The sequence below is a fragment of the Pangasianodon hypophthalmus genome, chromosome 1, assembly GCF_027358585.1.
Source record: "Pangasianodon hypophthalmus isolate fPanHyp1 chromosome 1, fPanHyp1.pri, whole genome shotgun sequence".
In the NCBI taxonomy this organism is placed as follows: Eukaryota; Metazoa; Chordata; class Actinopteri; order Siluriformes; family Pangasiidae; genus Pangasianodon; species Pangasianodon hypophthalmus.
This window is the reverse complement of record NC_069710.1, coordinates 5,970,804-5,995,005: the sequence shown is the minus strand read 5'-3', so window position 1 is coordinate 5,995,005 and position 24,202 is coordinate 5,970,804. Positions and strand designations below refer to the sequence as shown.

The window sequence follows — 24,202 nt, the reverse complement described above, 5'->3', positions numbered from 1 at the left end:
AAAAAAAAACATCACACAACCGTTAACATTTCTACAGATTGCTTGGTCTTTTATTCAACAGCCACAAAACATGTTGTTTACGCGCTTTCCTGTGAAAGAAATAAGAAGACATGTAAGTAAAGGGAAGTACACATCAGTGCTCCACAGTAAAAGAAATCACTATTGTTAACTGTGTATAATTTTGGCATCAACAAGATTTTAAAGCCCCAATCAGAACATGCCATAACAGTACAGTGATTCTAGTAATAAAATCTGTCTTTACACAAATTGTAAGGTTTATTGTGTTTGGACTAAGTACTTTTGTTGTTGTTGTTGTTGTTGTTGTTGTTGCTGTTGTTGTTTGTCAGTCTGACCAGCAGTTTTCATTCAGGACTTTAATCTGAGTATATCTAATTGTAGCATAAAGTTTGAGCATGATGCCAGCCATGCAATTTCTAATCTTTTTGAATTACTTTTTGAAAGTTCCTTAAAAACAAGACCTTTAAGGTTTCACACTTCTATCAGCAACAAAAAAAAGAGAAAACCTACATTATACAGCCATTCACTGAAGGCAGACACGCGAGTGAAGACTGTTGGTTTGGTGTACAGGTTGCAGTTTACAGAAGAGCCAAAGCTGACTACACCATGAACCGTCCAATAGCCATCAACGAAGCAGCTCAGAGGTCCACCAGAGTCACCCTGAAATGTTCAAATGGCCCACAGGATCAGGACAGAAGTTCATTACAACTATAATGAAACAGTATTGTCAAGGCTGGGAAAATATCTGTACCTGGCACCCAGAGGTCAAACCGTCTCCTCCAGCGCACACCATGGTTTTCTTGACCACAGTGCTCCACCATGTAGGACTGGAGCACACAGAGAAATCCACAATACCAATGGGCGCCTCCTGCAGGATGTCTGGCATATAACTACCAGCTGAGAACAGAGTAATGTGAAACAAGAGCTAGTCAGGTATTACAAATCAACATTCTTTAATTTACAGAATATTATTTCTACTCATACTTAGATGTAGATTGCAAAATTGGACACATTGAAGATGGTTTGGTCCAACAAACTCCTCTTTGATTTAAATTACCTGAGGGTACCATAATCCATGTAGAAGCAGTAGAAATATCAGTGTCATGTTAAATTCAAGTTAAAATTGTAATAATAAAAGTACAAATAAAAGATGTTAATATATTTCACAAACAAAAGAGACATACTTTAAGTAACAACATTTGCAAACTTTTTTATTTATTACAAAAGTTTCAATTAGTGTTAGCTAAAACCAAGTTAATCGGTCTAAAGTGCAGTCATGTGGAGCAGAAGCATCAGGAACATGGATTTCAGCTTAGAAAACAAAATCTGATTAAGCAAAATTGTTGCATGTTATTGTGAAAAACCTTTTCATACTCACTAGCCAGAAGGCCCCATCCTGTAATATAGCAAGGAAAGCCATTGGGCAAAACTTGACCAGGATAAGGCAGATCTGCAATGGCTACATAACCATTGTCATAGGCCAGAGAGTCCAACTTCATCAAGGCAAGATCATTTCTGATGGGAATAAAATATGGTGTAAGCACATAACATGCAGTAAGTATGTTTCATAAGTAAGGTATAAAATATGACACAGTGTGCAGTTATAGTAAAATAATTCACAACAAGGTGGTGCGATGCTTCACATCAGGCCTTTACCACCATGAAGTGGATTATTTTCCTATAACAGCATGTCCTGAAGAGTTTTATCATTCTTATACCACAGTGATTAAATGTTCTAGTTTTTGAATTAGAATTTATATTTATTAATGAACGACACTTTATGCTTTTTAACCATTTATACATTATGTGGAACAATGTAAGTTAGTTCCTATTATCACTTTTGTTATATCAGCTATAAATATTAATTTCTTCACCAGCCTCTCTTTTTTCTCTCTTGAAGTAATAAGACAAAAAATGCAGTTTGTCATATTACAGAGAAAGTGCAAAATGAAAAACTGCTGAAGACTTTTTACAAAGTACCGACAACCCAGACTCCTTCCATACACATTACATAAATGTCTTCTAACAGAAAACTTCTTCATATCAATAAGTATACATTTTTATTGATTAAATAACGACTTTTTTTTAATACATTGATTATTAGACTTGGAATATGAAGAGCGGCTGCCATACAAGTCCCTGTGAATGAGTTCTTACTAGGGAAATAATTATGTATAAGAACAAGCACAGTAATATAAACCAATACAAATCATTTGAATTATAGCTAGAACTTCTGTCAGAGGTGCTGTTATAGAAAATTAATCAATAACTTTTGACTAATCAGATTTGAGAATTTAACACTGTGGTATAGTTTATACAGCATATAAGAGATTAATAAAAATATAAAAACTTTAAAGTTGCACCCGTTTGCAAGATCGTTAGTCCAGCCAGGATGAATTTTAATCCATATCACACTACGTGTCTGCTCACGGCCTTCAATCTTACTGAGGTTATATTCCCCCAAAACCACACGGTATTTCTTGACGTCCAAGCTGAGAGCGAGAGAGAGAGAGAAAGAGATAAACTTATTTTTGTGCTTATATGTTCCATAATAATTTAACAGTGCTATATTGTATGAGTATTTACATATAAAAGATGCAAATTACATTTTTAAGACTAGAAATACACAGAATTGATTATAGAAATGCCAATGTCATGTTAAATTCAATTTGAAAAAATTTTATTTCTGTGCTATGTCCATAATAATTTTATAGTGCTATGTTGTATGAGTATTTACACACTACATTTTTTAGACTAGAAACACACACAGAATTTGGAAGTATTCTACGGAAGAGAGAAAAGGCCTCACTCGAGGATGCAGTGGGCTGCAGTCATTACGCAATCTGCACTAATAAGGGTGCCTCCGCAAATGTGACCAAAGTCACCTGAGTTCCAGGAATCAAACTGCAGAGATATCTGCAAAATACACAGAGCCAAAACAGGGTATAACAATAATATTACAATATTCAACAATATCATCAGCTTGTTATAACACTCTTGCTTTTGGACTCTGGAGAGACATATAACTATGACTAATGGGTATTAGGAAAATCTAAAAATATGAATATCATAGTTGGTTAGTTTTGCCATTTCTAGTTTGTGATTACCTGCCATTTCCATTTATTTGGTTGAGCATTGGAACCACCTACAACCTTCCCACTTTGTCCGTCATTATCCACTGCCTGCTCAGGTAGAGCAGTGGCAGAGACGAGGCCTGCAAACCACAAATTCATTTAGAGATATTAAGCAGAAGGTTGAAATAATAAAGCAGAACCAAATGAAAATCATTAAAGAATTGCATGTGCATTAACATCACTAGACAGATAAAGCAACTACATTTTTTTTTCTGTATGGAAAGCATGAAAAAAGTAAAAGGTGTATATGTGTTACCAATACAAGTCAAGAGAACCGCAAGGTGCATCATGCTGGACTGAAAATGGTTTTCTATTAAGAATGACCTCATATTTATACATCTGGTGGGAGTTCAGGTGTCTGACACAGGCAGGGTTTATTTACATTGGAATGTGTGAAGATTGTGATAAAAAAAAAAAAAAAAAGTCAAATAAAAGTCCCATACAGAAAGATAGTGGTATCTTTCATTGCTTTTACTGGAAAAACACGCAGACTCAAGGCTGTGAAACAGAGCAGGTGGGCCAAGATTCATACCATTTATTATTTTATTTATTTATTTTAAGCACAGATGCTTTATCATTATTATTAATGCAAAACAGTTCATGCAGAAAGTGGGCTGGCAACAGAAATGAGAAATAAATAGACTGATTAGAAACTTTTAGAAACATTTACAGGTACAATCAAACATTTAAATATGTTTTTGCACACTCCAGTATCCATTCATTAGAACACTTTTAAAGACATCACACTGATAATGTAAGCAGTATATAAGTTTCTGTATACTTACTTACTGTATACGAATTTTTACGTCAGTATCTAAAATATGTATATAAAATTCAAGCTGTACATCTATTATATATTTATTTATATCTATAGGAAAGAGAAAATATGGTACAAGCCAAGCACATTTTATCTAGTCTACTTTGCTATTAAATCAGTGAAATGTTTGATAAAAAAAAATTGTGAATGTCTTTAGGTTGATGAAATGTCTCTTTGTGCTTAGGGTCTCAGAGAGAGCTGGGCCCGGTGTAGAATTTCAGTTTGGATCTGAGGATAATCAGGATGCTCCAGCAGAACCTGAGAAAACAAAACACAGCTTTTACATTCTCATAAAACATCTTATAATAATTTAATCTACAAACGGATTTCATTAATGACGCAGTGGGAAACCATGGAGCTTAAAAGCTGAACTGCTTTTGTTCCAGGTGTTAAGGCAGAGCCTGCACATTTCTCCCCTACAACGGTACCATAAAATTCTGAGGCTTTTATTTTATTTATACAAACCTGATGACAGACATCAATGGCCTGTGTGTAATTCTTGTACTTCAGATAATTGAAAGCAAGTCTGTATCCTGTGGTGAGAGTAGAATTAGCTGTTAGAGATGTGATTAGTATAGGCAGATAAATCTGTCTAAACTGAAACAAATAAAGCAGTAGTATATAATAAAACTATAATCACATAATAACAATAGTCTTGGCAATGATATAAAGAAAGATTTGCTTAATCAACAACGGAGAAAGCTTTGTGCTCAGATAAAATCCCTACCGATTGCAGGGTCTATGCAGTAGCTGTATTTCCAGGCCAGTTCATATTGCTCAGCAGCATCTTTATACCTCTGATCATTCTCCATTATGAAGCCTTTGTACTCATATGCCTTGCTGCATGACTGAATAATTCCAATGCAAAACACAGCGTATATAAAAAAGTTATTTTATATAGGAAATTATATATCACCACAATTATGGTATTGATATAAATCTATAAGACCTGATAAAAACAGGACACGGAGTTCCACCTAAGAAACAAACACTGAAGCTTTCCTAAATGAAATTTTACTGCTAAGGCTAACAATTTTCAATGTGACAGTTTCGTACCTTATTGTGTCGAATACAATCATCCAGAAGCTTGTCAGCATTCACATATTTTCCTGTTTTGATGTACATGTCAGCGAGGAGCAGGCAGCTTTTCTCAAAGTCCTCAGCAATGCCAGGGGTCCATTGCATCTTACTGATCCTCTTTAGGAAGTTTCTCGCTTTGGGAGTCTGTTTGAGCAGCAGCAGTGCCTGAGCTACTACAAGCAATGAGCTCTCCAACATCACCTACAGCCATGGAGAAAAGTGACAAGCTTCCACATTCACATTTCAGCAGACTGTACTTTTGCTGTACTTTATGTTGTGTTTAATTGTCAGTAAGTCAACAAATAAAATGTATAAAGAAATGTATGCAGAGTAGGCTGCAAATTGTTGGTCTGTTAGATGCTACCAAATGCTTTTCTTCTCACAGAAGCAGCACTCAGTGTATAATTAATATCTGCATAAATAATACTAACAGTGTTCCTTATTAGCAGTAATATAATGCTTTTTGATCACGTTATAATGCATTTCTGGGATAATATTACATTAGAATTAGGAGTAGGGATTAGTATGTTTTTACTCTTATGTTTATGTATGCATGTCATCAAACAGATGTAATTCTTCCAAGAAAAAAAAATGCAAGTTTCCTAAAAACCTCGGTTTACCTTCTTTTCCATCATGTCAGACAGGACATGCACAACACTCTCCATTTGTTTCGGCTCCTTGCTGTAGATCAGACAGAGGTTGTAAAGGATTGTGGCCTTGTCCTGGCTGGCTCTGGTGCGGGGCTGGAAGTCTCTCAGCAGATTCTGGGCTATGTTCATTCCCATTAACTTTTCATCATCAAGGACAAGTGGCACACTGGAGCTGGGAAATTAAAAAGAGTTTAATTATGAAAAATTGAGGCAAACTTCAAGTTTGATTATGGTACAGTTTCACCATTATGTTCCAGTATTACATCATATGTAAATTGCTGGTAAATACTTCTGAAACAACCACTATTTTATCATTTATGTTTAAATGACCTCATCTTAAATAATTTCTTAAATTATTAAAATTTGAATTTCATCTTAAATTTGAAAATCTAAAAAAACAAGAAACATTTATTATTAAATGTTGACTGAACCAAGAAATGTTAGAAATAACTTCATTATTATACTAGATTTAATCTAATGGAAAAAGGCCAAAACCTTTATCACTCTAATTAGACACACCAGATATTTATGTTTTACAGTTACACCTAGCATTGTCTATGAGTCCTTTATCTAAACACTTATCAGGTTTACCCTCCAAGAATACCTGCCTTTAATAAAGCACTCATTTAGAGTAGTATTAAGATTATCCACAAGGATTACATAGGTTATTTATTTAATTCTGTATCATTTTGTTTGGTCTGTAGCAATAATAGTGATTAAATTTTGACTGGCATTGTACATGTATCACATCAAAACAACTTAGAATAGAGCATTGAATACAATTAGAAGAAAAATGAAAAAGACATTTGAAAACATTTTCCACTTTTCATTTGAGACAAATGAAAATTGAATTTATACAAGCAGGACATGTAGTGTATTTCGTTTCACTGATGTTCCTTCAGCAAAAATGGCCAAATAGTGTACGCCAAAATATCAACAGTGATATATTCTCTAAAATCATTTATGCCTAATCTTTGCCTTTAAAACTACCTCCAACCAACTACCTTTGTATCCTCTGATGAGCTTTAGATCCTCTCAGTTGTAATGTTGGCTAGTAGGCCATCCCCTGCACTTTCTTCTTGACACATCTACTCAAACTCTATTAGATCTCACACACACTTCTCCCTCAGATGAGGTCTGGAAAAACTTCTTCTCAAACTAATTTTCTATTAATTTGGCCTTGAATTATGGATTGTTATCTTGTTGCAGGATACACCTTGTTTTGCAAGATGTTTTTTTTGCAGAAAAATGTTCTTGTTACCTGGTGCACAAACTAAACTAAACTAAATGGTGATAAAACTTAACTAATGAATACAATGCAAAATATAGCCGCAAGCAGCAATCTGCGATGTCCAAGCACTCTTGGAAATAGTGGCCAGTCTTTGCCAAATTACATAGAACAATAAAGAGATTTTAGATCAAGTTTTGCATCCATAGGTTCCTGAGAAACAGCTATTTGGACTTAAACTCCACCACCTATCAGTGACAATACCTCAATTTTTGTAGAGGTCATCAGAACCTTGCACTGATCATGTATTTCAAGTTTGGTTCAAATCCATATGACCAATCATGAAATACAGCTCTTTGCGTAAAAACATTCCACTGTGCTATAGCATCAAGTAACTACTGACCAAATTTCATGTCTCTTGCAGTTCACTCTGCACAATATGTTTTAAGGCAGAAAAACATTAAGAAGATCAAGAAGAATTAGAAGAAAAAGAACTAGAAGAAGAAGAACTAGAAGAAGAAGAAGAAAATCCTAACAATTACAATAGGGTTCCAGCAGGTGCTTGGATCCAGGCTCCAGGACCTTCCAGCACCTTTGTTGCTTGGACCCCTGATGAAAAAATTAAATAGTAATAGTAAAAAAAAAAAAAAAAAAGGGCTCAGTGCATGTTCTGAGCAATAAACTTCATAGAGTCACTTAATGGGCCTTTGCAGTGCAGTTCTACTGAAGCAGCTCTGTACCTTGAGCCCTCCTCTGAGCTCTCGAACGCCTCTCCTCCAAATGTCTGCTTATCTGGGTTAAGACAGATGTGCACCATCAGCTCGAGTGCATCTTCTCCCCACTCTGCATCCCTCCTGGCCTGGTTCAGGTGCATCATTGCTTCCCGTACACGGTACGCATGCCTAATACAGACAGACAATGCTTCAAATACACTGCCTGCTTAGCTGAGCTAAATGTCCAATGAAAATAATGTCATAGTATCATTCTCAGTTGTACAATGGCATTATCAACATTTAGATGTTTTTCTTTGTTAGATAACAGCATGTTTTATCTGTTTACTATAAGTTCATTCTTATTATGTCTTTATTATGTGACCAAGAAACTTCACAAAACAACGCAGTTGCTCTTTCATTACTTTCATTGCAAACACATGCTTCCAGCACAAACAACAGACTTGGTGGTTAGCCACAGACCTGGATAAATACTAAAAAAAAAACTGGTTGGGGCAACTTAAATGAAACTCTAACAATGCTGATGACCAGGGTCATGTGTTTTGAGACTGACTGTTTTCATTCTTGTTACTTTAAAAGAGAAGGTCTCACAGTGAGGGCTGCGTGATACTGACCAGTAGTAGAGGCCTTTGCAGTAGTTGTAACCTGGTTCTGTAACTGCATTTGGAGAGTAGGCTTCACATTTCTCAAAGAACGACAGCACTTCATCCAGTCTCCCCATCCAGCGTAGCATGTGGAGAAATTTGACCAGTGCATGGAAGTTGTCTGTTCCAAACACAAGCAACATTGTCATAAAGTTGTATGAAATTTTATGTTACACTATATGGCCAAAAAATTGTAGACCCGACCATCACAGCCATATTTGTTTTTCTGAACATCCCATTCCAGATTTAGTCTTCTGGGAAGGCTTTCCACTAGATTTTGGAGCATGGCTGTGGGGATTTGTCCATTAAGCCACAACAGCATTAGTGAGGTCAGGCAGTGATGTCAGGCAAGGAGGTCTGGGGTGCAGTCAGAGTTCCAGTTCATCCTAAAGGTCTTCAGTGGGGTTAAGGTCAGGACTCTGTGCAGGCCACTCGAGTTCTTCCAATCCACCCTTTGCAAAACATGTCTACATAGACCTCGCTTTGTGCACAGGAGCATCGTCATGCTGGAACAGGTTTGGGTTCAATCCTTTAGTGTCAGTGAAGGAAAACTTTAACGCTACAGCATACAAAGACATACGATACAGTTGTTTACTGCCAACTTTGTGGTAACAGTTTGGGGGAGAGACATAGGGGTGTGATGGTCAGGTGATCACAAACCTTTAGCCATACAGTGTATGTTAGTTTCCCACATAATTGTTTCCAAAATCATTACCTGGATGTTTGTATAGGATATCTGTGTATAGGTTGAGGGCTTCTTCTTTTTGGTTTCTCTGGAACAGCACATCAGCTAACAGCTAAAGGCATGTTAAATGTGCAGAAACAGACATTAAGCTACTGGAACTGGTGGAAAAACAATAAGTGTCAAACATATGTGTGGTGTTGGTATGAAAAAATAAACATTAGATGTCACTGGAACTGAATTAAAAAAATATATATATATAATAGGTTGCCTTTGCCAACTCAACTTTAATAAACTATAAATATATTTCACCAAATTGACCCGTAACCGTTTTGTTTACTTTTTACTCTTGCCTTGGATATTCTGCAAATGTCCACGGCAAGAGTAAAAGGAGCCAGTTTAACAAACACAGTGGTAACATCAGTGAGTCTACCTAAAGATGTCTAAAACCTTGCTAGTTTCATCTCACAGTGAACGTCTGGCTTTGTTCAAGTTGTTGGATAGATATGTGCTTGAACAAAATGGACATTTGCCTAAAAACATCAATTTGTAATAAGATACTGACTGTCATAATGTCTGTGATGGTCCTGCACTGCATTTGGAATTAAATCTTTAAATGCAATTTCTCCCTTTTCACTTCTAGAAGTAAACCTTTAAAATGCTAGAACTTGTGGTTGAGGTTTCAGTTCATCAGAGTCTAAAGTTTTCAGAACTAAATATAGAAAATGTCAAAATTTAACTATGAGAAGGGTTTGCTCAGGCCACCACAGATATATTAACTAGTCCTAAAATAAATATGGATTTTTGCCACAATATTTAACCACACTGATCATGCAATTTCGTCTAAGGCTTGAAAAACAGACTCTAAACTACACATGTACATACAAATATAGACAGTACCATAGTGGTGCTAGTATGATTTTCATTGAGCTTCAATATCTTAAGACAATGGTCTTCACAATAATCCAGTTGGTGGTGTTCATAGTACAACTGAGCAACCTGTAAATGAATCTGCAGAAAAGAAAAACAAATATTTATTATCAATTATTGTCTGTTAGTTCCTTGACCTTCCTATCTTTGAAACTTGAGGGCATTGAGGTGAACACTACATGACCTCTATGTTGTCTGGAGTGTAGCTCAGAGCATCTGAATAGCACTGCTTCGCGCTCTCTAGATCAGATTTCCTGCGATACTCTCGGGCCTGTTCACAACAAATAGCTGCTGCCACTTTCCTCTGCTCATCTTTGGTCTCAGGCTGCTCAAACGGCAAACGTCTCATAATCTTCTGCTGGACATCAGAGATCTGACAACAAGGAGAAACATGCAAGGAAAATAAGAGTTCGTAAAATAGGTGCACAATCATAGGGTCTCAAATTAGAGTACATAAAGAGTGAATGGATAAAAGGTATCATTTAAACCATAAATTATATTCTTCATAAAGATCTGATAAAATATTACAAAAGCAACAACATTATCACTTAACAGTAATGGTTATAGATGAATACATAATGATAGATGATAATGTACTGTCCACTTCACTTGTTATTCTGCTGTTGTGGCAGTAAGGGACCCAAAGTGTGAGTAATATGCTCCGTACTCAGAATGTAAATACACTATATGGCCAAAAGTATGCGGGCACCTGAGCATCACACTCATATGTGCTTGTTGAACATCCCATTCCAGATTGCTGTTATAATAACCTCCATTCCTTAGGGACAGCTTTCGACTAGATTTTGGAGCGTGGCTGTGGAGGTTTGTCCATTCAGGGGTTCTAATTCATCCTAAAGGTGCTCAGCTGGGTTGAGTTCATGGCTCGGGGCACTCGAGTTCTTTCACACCAAACCATGACTTCACGGACCTCACTTTGTGTGGGACCTTAGTTCCAGTGAAGGGAAATCTTAATGCTGTGTCATACAAATACATTTTAGACAATTATGTACATCAAATTTTGTGGCAACAGTTTGGGCGGAAGAACCACATACGGGTGTGATGGTCAAGTGTCCACATACTTTTGGCCATATAATGTATATTCTGTACCTTTAAATAAACAAGATAAATATTCATTGACCTGTTGTATCTTCTCCAGACATGGTTCATTTCTGGCCTGCAGAATTTTCACAAGCATTCTTGAAAATTTTACATCATTCATCATGGTGGTCAAATCAGTGCCTGAGTAAAGAAGAAATATATAATGGTGTTTTTTTTTTGTTTTTTAACACTCATCTGAGAGAATGCTAAATGTTAGCTATAAAGGCAGTCTATTAGTATCTCTGTATTTCTACAGTATTTCTAAGTAGCAGTAATAATGTAGTACCACTAATACATCATACAGAAAAAAAAGGGTTCGCCCAGAGGGATAAACAAAGAGCCCTTACAGTATATATATTACACATACATACACACACACACACATACAGTATACTGTATGTATGTATATTTTATATATTGTATCAGCAATATACAGATACAGTATATCGAAAATTATTTTTACTAAATAATGTTAAAATTAAAAAAAGAATATTGTCCTGACCAGCACAAGAATAGGTAAATAGGACATCTATTTCAAAATATCCAAAGTAACACACTGAACAATATATAGAATCTATAAAAAGGAATTACTGTCTTCATGATCCAAGGCCTTTTGTATGATTTTCTCAGCCCTTTCATAGTGCTTGAGCTTAAGCAGAAGCTCAGCCAGCTCTAAACACACAGATTCCTTTATGCTGGTATTGAGGGCAGTTTCATAGTAGTTAACAGCCTGAAGGATAGAAGTCAAATCATGTCACATATGAGAAAGGAGTTGATCATTCAGTGCATAAAATTCAGAGACAAACTGCATTCACACAAAAAATAATAATAGGAAAAAAAAAAAAAAAAAAAAAACCAAGGTCACTTGCCTTTTCATACTGGTGTATCCTCACCAGGGCTTGACCTATTTTCTTGGCAAGTGTTGCATCATTGGGTGCCATTTTTACTGCTTCTTGATAGACCTCGATAGCTTTTTCTGGCTATGAGATAACAAATGTTTTTTTGTGTTTGACTTTGTCATGGCAATAAGAATGATGATTACAGGAAAATATCTGCATATAAAAATCCACACGTACCTCTTGTATCTTCATAAAGGCATCACCAAGCAACACATTAGAGTGAGGTCCTGGTAGCTGTTCGCAGATTTCTCTGAAAGATTTATAAATCTTCTTTAGTTTTATTGGAAATGTTCAGTAATGAAGAGCAGGAATTAGAACAACTATCATATGTTCATGGCCATGACCATGCTGTTTATAGGACAGTGATAGCTTTATATGGGCAGTGGTTCAACAGTTAAGAATAGATTAAGAATTGATTCCAGATTAGTGAGCAGATGGTTGTGAGTGGTAAGGCCTCAACTGCTCAGCAATATTCATGCATTGGATTCTGCCTCACATATAAGCACTTTGGATAAAACTCTCTCCAAAATTAATACATGTAAATGCTAATTTTTTTATACAGTATGTACAGTCAGTGCAGACTCAGTTACTCAACCCAATCTGTACTGCAGACTGCTATCCAACCATTTACATTACCTTAAATAGTTCTATAACCAGGTACAATGTATTTAAGGTTATTATAAATCTTTGAAAAAGTGTACAATCACCTGTAGCATGCTATGTAGAGACTCCTGTTTCTCAATCTTTCAAGGTAAATGCAGGCCATCTTCTCCTTGGCATGTATGTAGATGGACTGACCCGGCATTATATTTCCCAGTGCATTTAGAGCTGCGTCAATATTATCTTTAGCTAAGGCCAGGTCTACATTAGCCACCATAACCCTCACTTCTTCAGGGGTGTCCTTAAACTGCCAAATTGCATCCTGTATGACTTTCGTAGCCTCATGCTAAAAAATATATATATATATATTATATATATATTTTGTACATGCATTGTACCATGTACAGTGTATATAAAGATCACTTCCAAAGCAAACCCACACTAAAAATGCTTCACATTAAAGTTTATACCTGCTCTCCATTTAGCCGCAGGGCATCTGCTAGCTCCAGAAACAGAGAAACTCGCTCACTGCGGGAGATCAAGTTTTCTTGTCCTTTAATGATCCTCTTGACCCCCGGCATGCTTATCATCATGTGGAGACACTGGATGGCCTCAGACAGCTGCCCAGCTCTCTTCAGAGCTCTGGCCTTGATTAAATTATACTGTGGCTTCTGTCTTAACTGAAAACACAGACATACATACATACAATATTGTCTGAGTTTTAATTGTTGTCCGGGATAAAAAATGATTATGGGTCCAGTAGGCTCAGACACAATGTAAACAGATACAATTATTCTAATATGGTGTAATTAATTCTGGTAAGATATTATATCTATGCACCATATTCCAAAGTTACCTGATGTTACAGTATAGTACGTTAAGTAAAACTCATTAAAATGGAAAGATGGTATTGACAAATAGTTCAGAAAAAAGTGATCCCTCTGACTCACTTCAAAGTTATAGCTGACTCCAGACTCCAAACTGCTAAGACACTTGCTGTAATCTCCTGCATGAAGGTGAAGTTTGGCCTGCAGTAAGTGGATCTCAGGCATGGAGGGATCTTTCTCCATACAGATGTTCAGAAAGTGCTGAGCAGCTGCCTGATCACCTTCAAATAAAAGGCTGAGGTATTCAAAAGATTCCATTTATATTTAAGGAAGAAACTATGACAGAAAATGCTGTTATTGGAAAATAATCCCTGGCATGTTGGTGTGATAGATCGATTGCTGATCATTTTCCTATATCAGCAAGTCCTTAAATGTTTTACTCCTCTTCCCTGACAGCAATTAGCCAACTATTACAAATTGTAATTTTTTTTGTAAAACAATTTATTCAAGAACACATCATACTTTTGCACATTCAGCTAATGTTGTTGAACATTCATAACACAAGTTAGTTCCTGTTTTATTTTATGTTACAGCAGGTATAAACATTTGCTCCCTCATCAGCATCTATTTTTCTCTCTCTTGATGTTAATAACACAGAAAAATGCAACTTGTCATTTTATAGGGAAACCAGAAAGCACAAAGTCCTCTGTCCTGAAGATTTTCCTGTGGCACAAATCTTAGTGTTACAAAGTGCTTAACCCTGAGACTGCTTCCATCGGACTGTTATTAGTCTTAGATTGTGCCATGTCTGCCATATATACACGTCCCTGTGTACGTGGCTACTATAGAAACAATAACGTATTAGAACAAGAGATTTACACAGCTTTAGCCGCTATATAGTCAAGCACTGTAACTAGATAGCAGATAGCACTGTATTTTAATGATCACATACCTGTAAGGAATTTGACATGTGCCATGTAATAGCAGCTGGATAACACACGGGGAGCAGCTTTAATTACAGCTTCTAGTATCATACAGGCGTGCTTCAGTCCAAAGGGATAGGGTTGACCAGCATCATGCGGCATATCCTATAGACATCAAAAAGTGTTTGACTTCAAAGAGCAAGGAATACCAAGCCTCAGTGTGACAGAATGGTGGCCCGAAGGGCAAAACCCACTGGAAGAGGGCTGGCCATAATCCAGGGACAAAGTGAGGGTGCAACCAATCCTAGGTTTATTAAGTCAATATTATTTCCCAAATGACAGCAGTGAAAGAACGGGGGAAAATCTACCATCAATTATAATGAATTTTGAAGAAAAAATACAAAAAGAAGTTTAAGTTGCACACAAAAATTACTGAGCAATGGCTTCAAGTATGAATTTGCTCTGCTCTTGACTCCAACAGTAGATCAGAGGCCTAATCAGCACCAGAAGCTCTAGGGCACATCCAACTCTCACAGTTACCTAGGCTAGATAAAGCACACAACATTAATCCTATGGCAGCAACACCATAGAAACACATAGGGGGAATACACAAATACAAAATCACAAGACACAAATATTGTCCTGAACTTAACATTCGATGTTAACCAGTATATTCAAATAAAATACAAAAGGCACTCAACCAATATCTAATTAAATTAAATTGCAAAAGAAAAAAAATAATAAACCTCCATACTCAAAAAAATCTCTCAATTGTCCCCCCTGTGGCTGCAAACCTGTGGCTTCCCCCAGCTCTCGCTCCTGGAACAGAATATATTCACACTGTTTCCTCGGGGGGACCATTTTGCTGCTGGACCATCCACCAGGCTACCACATTTAAACCATTCACTCTAGTATTTCCCTTTTACTTTTACACTATTTTAAGTCCGTGCACTAACTCAAAGTAACGTCTCTATGATGTCACATTTCAGGATGACAGAGTTAAGAAAGGGAGTTCACTGTGTTGTCATTATTTAAGTTGCTGGTTGGCATCATGACCATCAGACTCAGATATTCCACCCACAACTCACAAAGCAGCTACAATCTTTGGTACACCTTTCTGGCTACAAGCTTCAGAATGTTGAAGGTTACAATCCGATTAGCTGTCCGCACTTCCATATGCTAACATCCAGTGGGAAATCAAGCTTCTGAACATCATAACACAATCAGGTTTTTGGAAGAAAATACAGTAACTGGACACAAATCCCACAACATCCTGTCTTTAAAATTATTGTGAGAGATTGAGATATGGTTCCTGTCAAAGTATTGGATGTGGGTCTTGGCCGCATTTATTAAAAAAGCATACTTGGGTGAAAACTAGAGGTCTGGCTTGGGAGAACAGTGAATTATTAGCATGTTTATTTTAAACAATAAGCTGTACAAATATCTATAAAGGATTGTCATTCTTGAAAAAAGCAAGAAGAGGCAGAGAAGCACCTGACTGATGGCAAGATGCATGCTGACAACCTGGAGGAGAAAGCTGAGGTTGAGTCTCTGTAGGTAGTCCACACCATAAGGTAGCCCTCGAAGAGTCTGAAAATGGAGCTCTGTGGCCTCCTTCAGCAGGGCCACCACACTCTCCTGAGCTGCTCCTTTCTTTGTGGCCAGTATGGCTTGCAAAAGTATGATTTCCTGCCAGATGAAGACATCTATGGTTACCAAATACTGCTTCTAAAATTCAATTCAGTTCAATTTTATTTTATTTATATAGCGCTTTTAACAAGGGACATTGTCACAAAGCAGATTTACAGAAATTCCGGATATAAAAATTAAATTTATCCCTAATGAGCAAGCCAGAGGTGACAGTGGCAAGGAAAAACTCCCTGAGGTGACAAGAGGAAGAAACATTGAGAGAAACCAGACTCAAAACGGAACCCATCCTCACCTGGGTGACACCAGATAGTGTGATTATAAATTAAAAAAATGGCTTAAAAAATTATAAAATGGCTTTTAGAGTCATTTTAACAAGATGGTAGTAATAGAGGTTCCATGTTGGAATGACAGACATACTGCTGAGCCTCCAAGTGATGCATGGAAGAACTCCAGCTGCTCCTCTGCCTTCTCCAATCGCCCATCCATCAGCTCACACCTGATCATACCTAAACACGTACAAAAAAAAAAAAAAAAAAAAAGAAAAAAAGAAGAAGCTGCTTCTAGAGAATTCCACTGATAAGGTGCATTTTAAAGCAATGAAGCTATTACACGAGTGCATTATAAAACAAAAAAATGTGTTGATTAACCGTCTAGTCTAGTTCCAATACCTGATATAGCAGCCACACTGTCAGAGTCTATATTCAGAGCCTTAGTGTACCATTTGTGGGCCTCTTTGTACTTGTGTTGGAGAGTGAGAAGGTAACCGAGCTCGGAGGCTATGGCAGAATCCTCTGGGGCTCTGGACGCACATCTCTGCAAAAGCGACATCAGCATCTGCACAACATCTTTATTGTGTCCACACTGTTGGAAAAGAAAATTTTTATTTTTATTATTTAATTTTTTTTAATTTTTAATTTTTTTCATTTTAAAATCACTTTTGAAGAAACATCATCAGTAATGAGATAATACAGGATACTAAATGTAATTCTAGAAGGTATTCTACATTTACTGTCCTAAAATTAAGACTCGTTCATGTAGTGTGAGTCAAAAGCTCTGTATACACAGGGCATAGGAGGTCAGGTCATAGGTAATTGGAGCGCAACAGTTAATCATTAATGTGGGATTAGAATATGATGTCATCTTTGTGCTTAAAAATAATAAATCAGAATAAGTCCATCTGAGGCAACGTGTCAAAGACAACCAAATGAGTCTTTAAAAGAAATGATAAAGGTTAATATGAAGCAGTGTAATGGAATAGCAAAAAAGGAGAGAAAAACTAAAAAGTTCACAAGCCAAAGTGTACCAAAGTTGTATACAAAACAATAACACTGTCCTGTATGACTTTATTACAAAAAAATCTAACTAAGATTCATACAAGATTTGCAGCCTCTTAGATCCAATCAAATTACTCTGAACTTATTTTACAGCAGGATGATCACCTAGAGCACTACAGCAACTAGAAAGTATTTTTTTTTGTCCAAGAAGTGGAAGGTTCATAACAGACCATTGAGGTTAGTTTCACTTACTGGAGACAAGCCAGAAGATAAAAGAACTGAAAATAGCTGCATTACAGACCTGATAAAGCATCACCCTAGGAAAATACCCAGTGTATGATGACTTTCAGTCACAGATTTCACCAAAGGATTTGCAAATAATCACTATACATGATAAAAACACAATTATTCTTTGGTTAATTAATTAATTATGACCAGAGCTAGCGGTAACCAGTAAGTTGCTTATTTTCATGACTCTATGTTGTCAGTACAGTTCTAAACATAGTTCTAATGAGGAAAAAGTGTGACTGGTTGGGTTTGCATTTGATCATGGTTATGTCTTAAATCCATTTTACACACAATATATATCAAAATAGAATGCTACTTTAGCTACAATACTTACAGTAGTGAAATATCCAGACATACTATGCGGTACAATAGCATTAAGACATAGCTTGTGTCTTGAAAATGATAATAAATAATTAAAAAGAAAAACATTACACAGAAATAAAGGACAGAATGAAGGACAAAGGTCTGTTGACTATGGGTCCTGTTTTACTGGTGAATAGAGCCAAAAGCACAACGAAGAAATATCCCACTGCTCAATGAATCACTTTTAATTTTTAATATTCTCCCCTAATAAAGCAGTATATATGCATACTCTAATCCCTTTGATAGATGAAGCAGATGTCTCACCAGTCTGCTGATGGGCACGGTGACCTCCATATGAAGACTAGGAGTGCTGGGCTCTGTCACCTCAACTGCATTCAGAAGTAACTGAAGATATTTTTTCACCTGCCGCACATAAACATTATAAATCTAATGCTGATGTTGTTGATGAAGGACCAAGGCTGGCCACTGGATAATTCAAATGATTTAGCTTTAAATATTATAAAAATGACTGTATAGATAGCTTTATTACAAGTAGATACAATATAAATATGCTACCAGTGTTACTTAAGGTCCAATTCTGTATCAGAAGTCTGGCTAAAGGTACAAAACTGACAAGCATTGTACCTTTAAGCCCAAATTCTGTAATTTTTTTTTTTTTTTTCCCCAAGAGTGTACCACTCCACTTTTTTGCTCCAAATAATGACAAAAAGCTACATACTGTTCATGAACACCTACATAATTACCTTTTCTATATCACCGTCCGTCACTGCAGAGATTATGCTTAACATCTGAAGTGCTTTTAAGTTGTGTGCATCTAGCTCTAGGATCCTGTAAACCAGATCGAGAAAGAATATGATTAAATCATTAAATCTTCACGCCTTTATCTAATAAAATAATCCAAACTCACACCAGGCCTACCTTTCAGCCACCTCAGTTGTGTGTTCCCAGTTATAGAGAGACATAAATATGTTCATCTTGAGAACCAGAGCTGGAATAAAGTCAGGATAGGAAGCTATGATCTGATTGATGATATTCAGAGCATAGGACTCCTTCTGTCTTGCCATGAAGAACTCAATCTATGAGCAGAGCAACAATTAAAACCCAGGTAAGGGTTACTTTGCTTGTATATTCTTGTCTCAATGGGGGGAGGGTTATAGTAATTCTTATCATGTTACAACATTCATGTAAAATTCAAAATGATGTACCTTTGCCATCAATCCAAACACATTTTTTGAGTCAGAAATTCCACTGTCAAAATATCGAGAGGCCTGAGATCGTTCAACATCATTCTCTGAGGTCAGGACAATCCAGCACTTAAGAATAAGCCCCTATGAACACATACATTAGTGTCTTTGTTTATAGTTTAAAAAAAAATATTCATAATAAATTGCAAAACATTTTAATGGCAACTGCATCAAGTAATGAATAAAACATGACAGAGCATGCTGTTGTAGGAAAATGATCCAGAGCAGGGTGGTGTCATACCACCCCAATGTACATCCCGGCGTACTATTTTATTCCTCTTATACCACTGCAATTTGCCAAAGATTGTAACGTTTGATTTATTAGTGAATGACACACTGTGCTTTACAATCATTTATAATTACATTTAATGTTATGGAACGTCTGAGCAACTAGTCCTTGTTATCACTTATGCTATGGCAGCTGTAACTAGTCATTCCCTCAGCAGCCTCTTTTTTTAATTTAATAAGACAAAATACGCATCTTGTCACATTACAGAGAAATGGCAAAGCATAAAAAGTCCACCACCCTGAAGATGTACCAATGGCAGAAGACTTACTGAATATTACAAAGCTCTGACACTGAAGACTCCTTCCATAAATGTTATATAAATATCTCCTTACAAAAAACATTCAGCATATCAATATAATATAAAAGTAAATGATTGTCTTTGTGAAATAAATCTTTTTTGATCCATTAATAATTATATTATGAAGATCATCCAATGTACAATATACAAGTTCCTGTGAACTTTAATACTACAGCAATGATAATGCATTAGAACACATTACACATTAATAATAAACCTGTGCTTTGAATTACACTTTGAATTATCAGCACTACTACCAGAGCTATTTAAATTAAATATTTAATTAAAATAATATACTCCAAACTATACAGAATCACAGCTTCCAGTTTAGCCTCTGATTTAACATTCACCATTTATATTAAACCACACAAACCTCAGAAGATCCATTGGATAATTTGAGCATCTTGTCTATGTACTCTCTGGCTTTCTGATTTCTCCCCAGAATCCAGTAGAGCAGTGCCACGTAGTACAAAGCCTTTTCTCCAGCTGTCCTCTTGGATCTCTTCAAACAGGACTCCAGCTCAGACACTGCCTCTCCATCTCACAAACGCAGCAAGAGATAAGGGAATTTATATTACAATGCTACCGAAAAAGCTAATCCAATTATCTATAATAATAATTCGTTTTATTTCTATAGCATCTTCTATAGCATGGCAACACTCACCACTAATTTTATATTTTCCTAAAAAAAAATTTAAAAAAAAGCTAGCAAGAAGGTAAAAGTTTTGAGAGAAATTAAACGTTTTGAGATTTGTAAAGAGATGATTTGTAAAGATGCTACTAACAGGTTCCAGAGACTGAACAGAAACAGGATCCATGGTACTGAACTGAGATCATGGGACGGTGACACTACAGCGTTCTTCACAGGGAAAGACGGCTGAGGTTCGGACGTATAGTGTGGAGGAGCCTGACAGCTGAGTTCTCAATACACTCAAACATATCAAGGGTTTTTTCCAGAGATACCAATGAAGAGAGAAGTGCAGTAGTGTGTATAAGCATGAAGCAGGGTTTCTACATCTTTCAAACTAAAGTAAGGGTTGAAGTCGAGTGATGATGTGGAACTTCAGCAACGCATTTTAGCGAGCCAAATAATACGGCGTTCAAAGAAGAGGAAAGATTATCCCAGGATTGCAGATAAATCAAGAAGGTCTACGAATAAGAGAGAAGTTTTGGGACAAAGTGCAAGAAATATCTAAAGAAGAGATATAACAGTGACTGACTTTACAAAGGCTGCACTAATGTCTAGAAAAATGTTTAAGGACATAAAATGACAAAAATATTATTTTCTGTGTGTGTGTGTGTGCTGGGTGTGTGTGTGTGCTGGGTGTGCTGCAATGTCCTGCCGTCCCATCCAGTGTTGCTGGGACAGACTCCAGATTCACAGATACCCTGACAAAGATAAAGCAGTTACTGAAGATAGATGAATGAATGAATGAGTGAATGAATGAATGTCCTGTAAAAGCCGTTCTATGCAGAGTGTCTAAATCCAACATTAGGTATGCAAACGTATGTACATTTACCTATTTCATGCATAAATTATTTAAAAATATAAATCCAGATTTTACAGATGGTCTTTAAAACTGCATGTCTTATGAATTTGGACTTATTCTAAAGATTACTTATTTAAAAACGTACATAGATGGTCCATATGTAGGAATATCAAATTGTATATTAAAAAATGTATATAATAAAATAAAATATTAATATAAAATATATATATAGGTATAAATATAATATATTTAATGTTGATGGCATTAAATGACAAAAATAGTTTAGACAGAAAAAGTAATATTCTTGACATAAAAAATATATGCAGTTTAGGACTGTTGCATGATTTTGAGGGGAAAAAAACAAAAACAAAACTAATACTCTTCATAAGTGTGGACACTCTGCACAAAAGGGTTTATTAAATGAGTATTTTTTAAAACTAGAAATACAAAAAAAAATACTTACAAGGATATCAATCAACTGGGAAAGATTAGTCGTGATATCGTGAAAAAAAAATCTACAGAAGCTCTATTCACCTGTAGTGTTTTGCTTTAAGAAGGGAGAGATGGTTCGAGCTGGCAGGAGGAGGGATGGGGGTTTTTACATTAGAACTGAGAGAAGGTAGGCTTATCAGTAAAAGTGGATCAGGGATTGCTCAGGAAATGAGGAATAAGAGGAGAAATCCTAGTTAACAATACACACCATGATGCATTCATGGATCATGACTGTGCAGAAGAAATCAGATTGGAATGTGATTTTTTGGCTCAGCGGAGACGTGCGACTGCTCACCAGTGGTCTCTCTTTGCTTGTGTGCCCACAGCAGGGCCATCACTGAGCACAGGGAGACCTGAGGCTTGTCTCTCAGACTGTTCAGCTCTCTCACAGCCTCCTGAAAGCGTCCTTTAACACACAACACGTTAACAGGCAACACATTAAACATACAATTGCACTAAAGCCCCTATCACTGTATTGTAAAAAGCCATGATTTTGGTGGGTTAAGCTATCTATATATATAAGGAATAATATTCTGAGTGTTTTACAGTTTGAGGCCTCTAGGTCAAACGGTCATTGAGTTGGAATGGAATTAGCATATTACATATATTTACATAAATATTGTTAAAATAAATATAGTAATTTGAAAACATTTAGTATGTAAATTCCACAAACAGAGCCTTGTGTCATGAAATGGATATTTTTCTAACAACTTTTCACATTTGGTGTATATATATATATATATATACATTGTGCTGTGCAGAGAAAACCTATTCATGCATTTCCAAGCTGTTTTGGCTTGAGGATGTGATATGTGATATGAGAATGTAATGGGCATTTTTGCAAATGTCAAACATAAAACTAACTTTTTCAGCCTGATCTTTTACAGTACCTTCATTCAGAGCTGCAAAAGCTTTAAAGAACAGGAGCACGGGGTCGTTAGGGTAGACTTTCAGGTAGTTCACAGCTGTGTGTATCACTTGTCTGTAGAATCGCTCCCTCAGCAGATATATAAGAGACGCCTGAAGTACAAATAAATTACATATACATATACATACATACATATATATGTATGTATACACACACACACAGTACTGTGCAAAAGTCTTAGGCACCGTATTTTTTTTTAGTGCAAACTTTGTTATAGATTTTTATTTTATGACTTCTACATTATTGATTCAGTACAAAAACATTTTAAATTCCAAACATTAGTTTTCCAGCACAAAATTAAATGTTCCAGAAAAATGTTTGTCAGTAAATAAAGCAGCAGATTACATAAGAGACACTTTTCAGACAAAAAAAACATAATGAAGGCTGCTGGGTTTTGCTGCAAACATAAGAAGCAAGTGTGACAGTCAAAGTCTCCAGAAGAACTGTAGCTGTTTCTGCAAGATGCTCAGTAACACTTACAGCTCATTTCCTTATAAAACTGCACACACACTGTACCTGAGACTACTATTTTTTTTTTAAAGCGAAGGATCATCACACCAAATATTGACTTTGTTTCTTTTATTACTGTTTACTGCTCTTTATAGATTTTTTTTTTTATGTAGAAACATTTAATTTCATTATTTCTAAAGGCATCTTTACTCTACAGCATTTCTTTCCATGTGCCTAAGACTTTTGCACAGTACTGTATATATATATATATATATATATATATATATATATATATATGTATATATATATACATGAATGAAATTAAAATCCCAGTAACCACTCAGATCATAACTAAGAAACAAAATGACTGCTTCGACTTACTAAACAGGTCGGATCTGATTCTGCCATGATTGTCTTTGGTTTATAGTGCAGTTTATTTATTCAGATGCGTTTCCGAAGATTTGAGCCTGAAAGCAACACTGAAGCAGGAGAACAGCAGCGTGTTTGGTTACTAGGCAACACCAGTCAACACCTGCAGCGCACAGGCTGACTAATCGATCACTGACCGAAACGCTGTGATTTACACCGATCAGCTATAACATTAAAACCACCTGCCTAATATTGTGTAGGTCGCCCTTGTGTTGCCAAAACAGCTCTGACCCATCGAGGCATGGACTCCACAAGACCTCTGAAGGTGTGCTGTGGTATCTGGTAGCAAGATGTTAGCAGCAGATCCTTTAAATCCTGTAAGTTGTGAGGTGGGGCCTCTATGGATCTGACTTGTTTGTCCAGCACATCACACAGATGCTCGATCGGATTGAGATCTGGGGAATTTGGAGGCCAAGACAACACCTTGAACTCTTTGTCATGTTCCTCAAACCATTCCTGAACAATTTTTGCAGTGTCGCAGGGCACATTATCCTGCTGAAAGAGGCCACTGGCATTAGGGAATACTGTGGCCACTTGGTCTGCAGCAATGTTTAGGTAGGTGGTATGTGTCAAAGTAACATCCACATGAATGCCAGGACCCAAGGTTTCCCAGCAGAACATTGCCCAAAGCATCACACTGTTTCCGCTGGCTTGCCTTCTTCCCATAGTGCATCCTGGTGCCATCTCTTCCCCAGGTAAGCAACGCACATGCACCCAGCCGTCCACATGATATAAAAGAATAAGTGACTTATCAGACCAGGCCACCTTCTTGCATTGCTCCATGG

The 24,202-nt window shown here is 36.5% G+C and overlaps 2 protein-coding genes across 2 annotated transcripts; both read right to left on the bottom strand.

Moving 5' to 3' along the window:
* Positions 1–22: 22 nt before the first annotated feature.
* LOC113526964 (elastase-1) lies at positions 23–3,545 on the bottom strand. The gene is made up of 8 exons (XM_026914422.3): positions 3,409–3,545; positions 3,126–3,232; positions 2,828–2,934; positions 2,382–2,510; positions 1,397–1,533; positions 770–915; positions 529–678; positions 23–89 (listed from the first exon to the last, which is right to left on the bottom strand). The coding sequence occupies exons 1-8, from the start codon at positions 3,479–3,481 to the stop codon at positions 78–80; spliced, it is 861 nt and encodes a 286-aa protein (XP_026770223.3). The 5' UTR covers positions 3,482–3,545; the 3' UTR covers positions 23–77.
* A 202-nt stretch (positions 3,546–3,747) lies between these two features.
* Positions 3,748–23,494, bottom strand: ttc21a (tetratricopeptide repeat domain 21A). Its single transcript, XM_026913916.3, has 29 exons — positions 23,370–23,494; positions 22,501–22,630; positions 21,906–22,016; positions 20,002–20,168; positions 19,003–19,125; positions 18,716–18,873; positions 18,541–18,625; positions 18,101–18,199; positions 16,580–16,772; positions 16,329–16,417; positions 15,756–15,950; positions 14,291–14,426; positions 13,462–13,619; positions 12,982–13,191; positions 12,619–12,857; positions 12,089–12,161; positions 11,882–11,992; positions 11,604–11,742; positions 11,053–11,153; positions 10,099–10,287; positions 9,885–9,995; positions 9,018–9,099; positions 8,273–8,423; positions 7,668–7,829; positions 5,670–5,871; positions 5,026–5,250; positions 4,697–4,817; positions 4,435–4,502; positions 3,748–4,227 (listed from the first exon to the last, which is right to left on the bottom strand). Exons 1-29 carry the CDS (start codon positions 23,394–23,396, stop codon positions 4,150–4,152), a joined length of 3,933 nt encoding a protein of 1,310 aa, XP_026769717.3. The 5' UTR covers positions 23,397–23,494; the 3' UTR covers positions 3,748–4,149.
* Between the last annotated feature and the right edge of the window lie 708 nt (positions 23,495–24,202).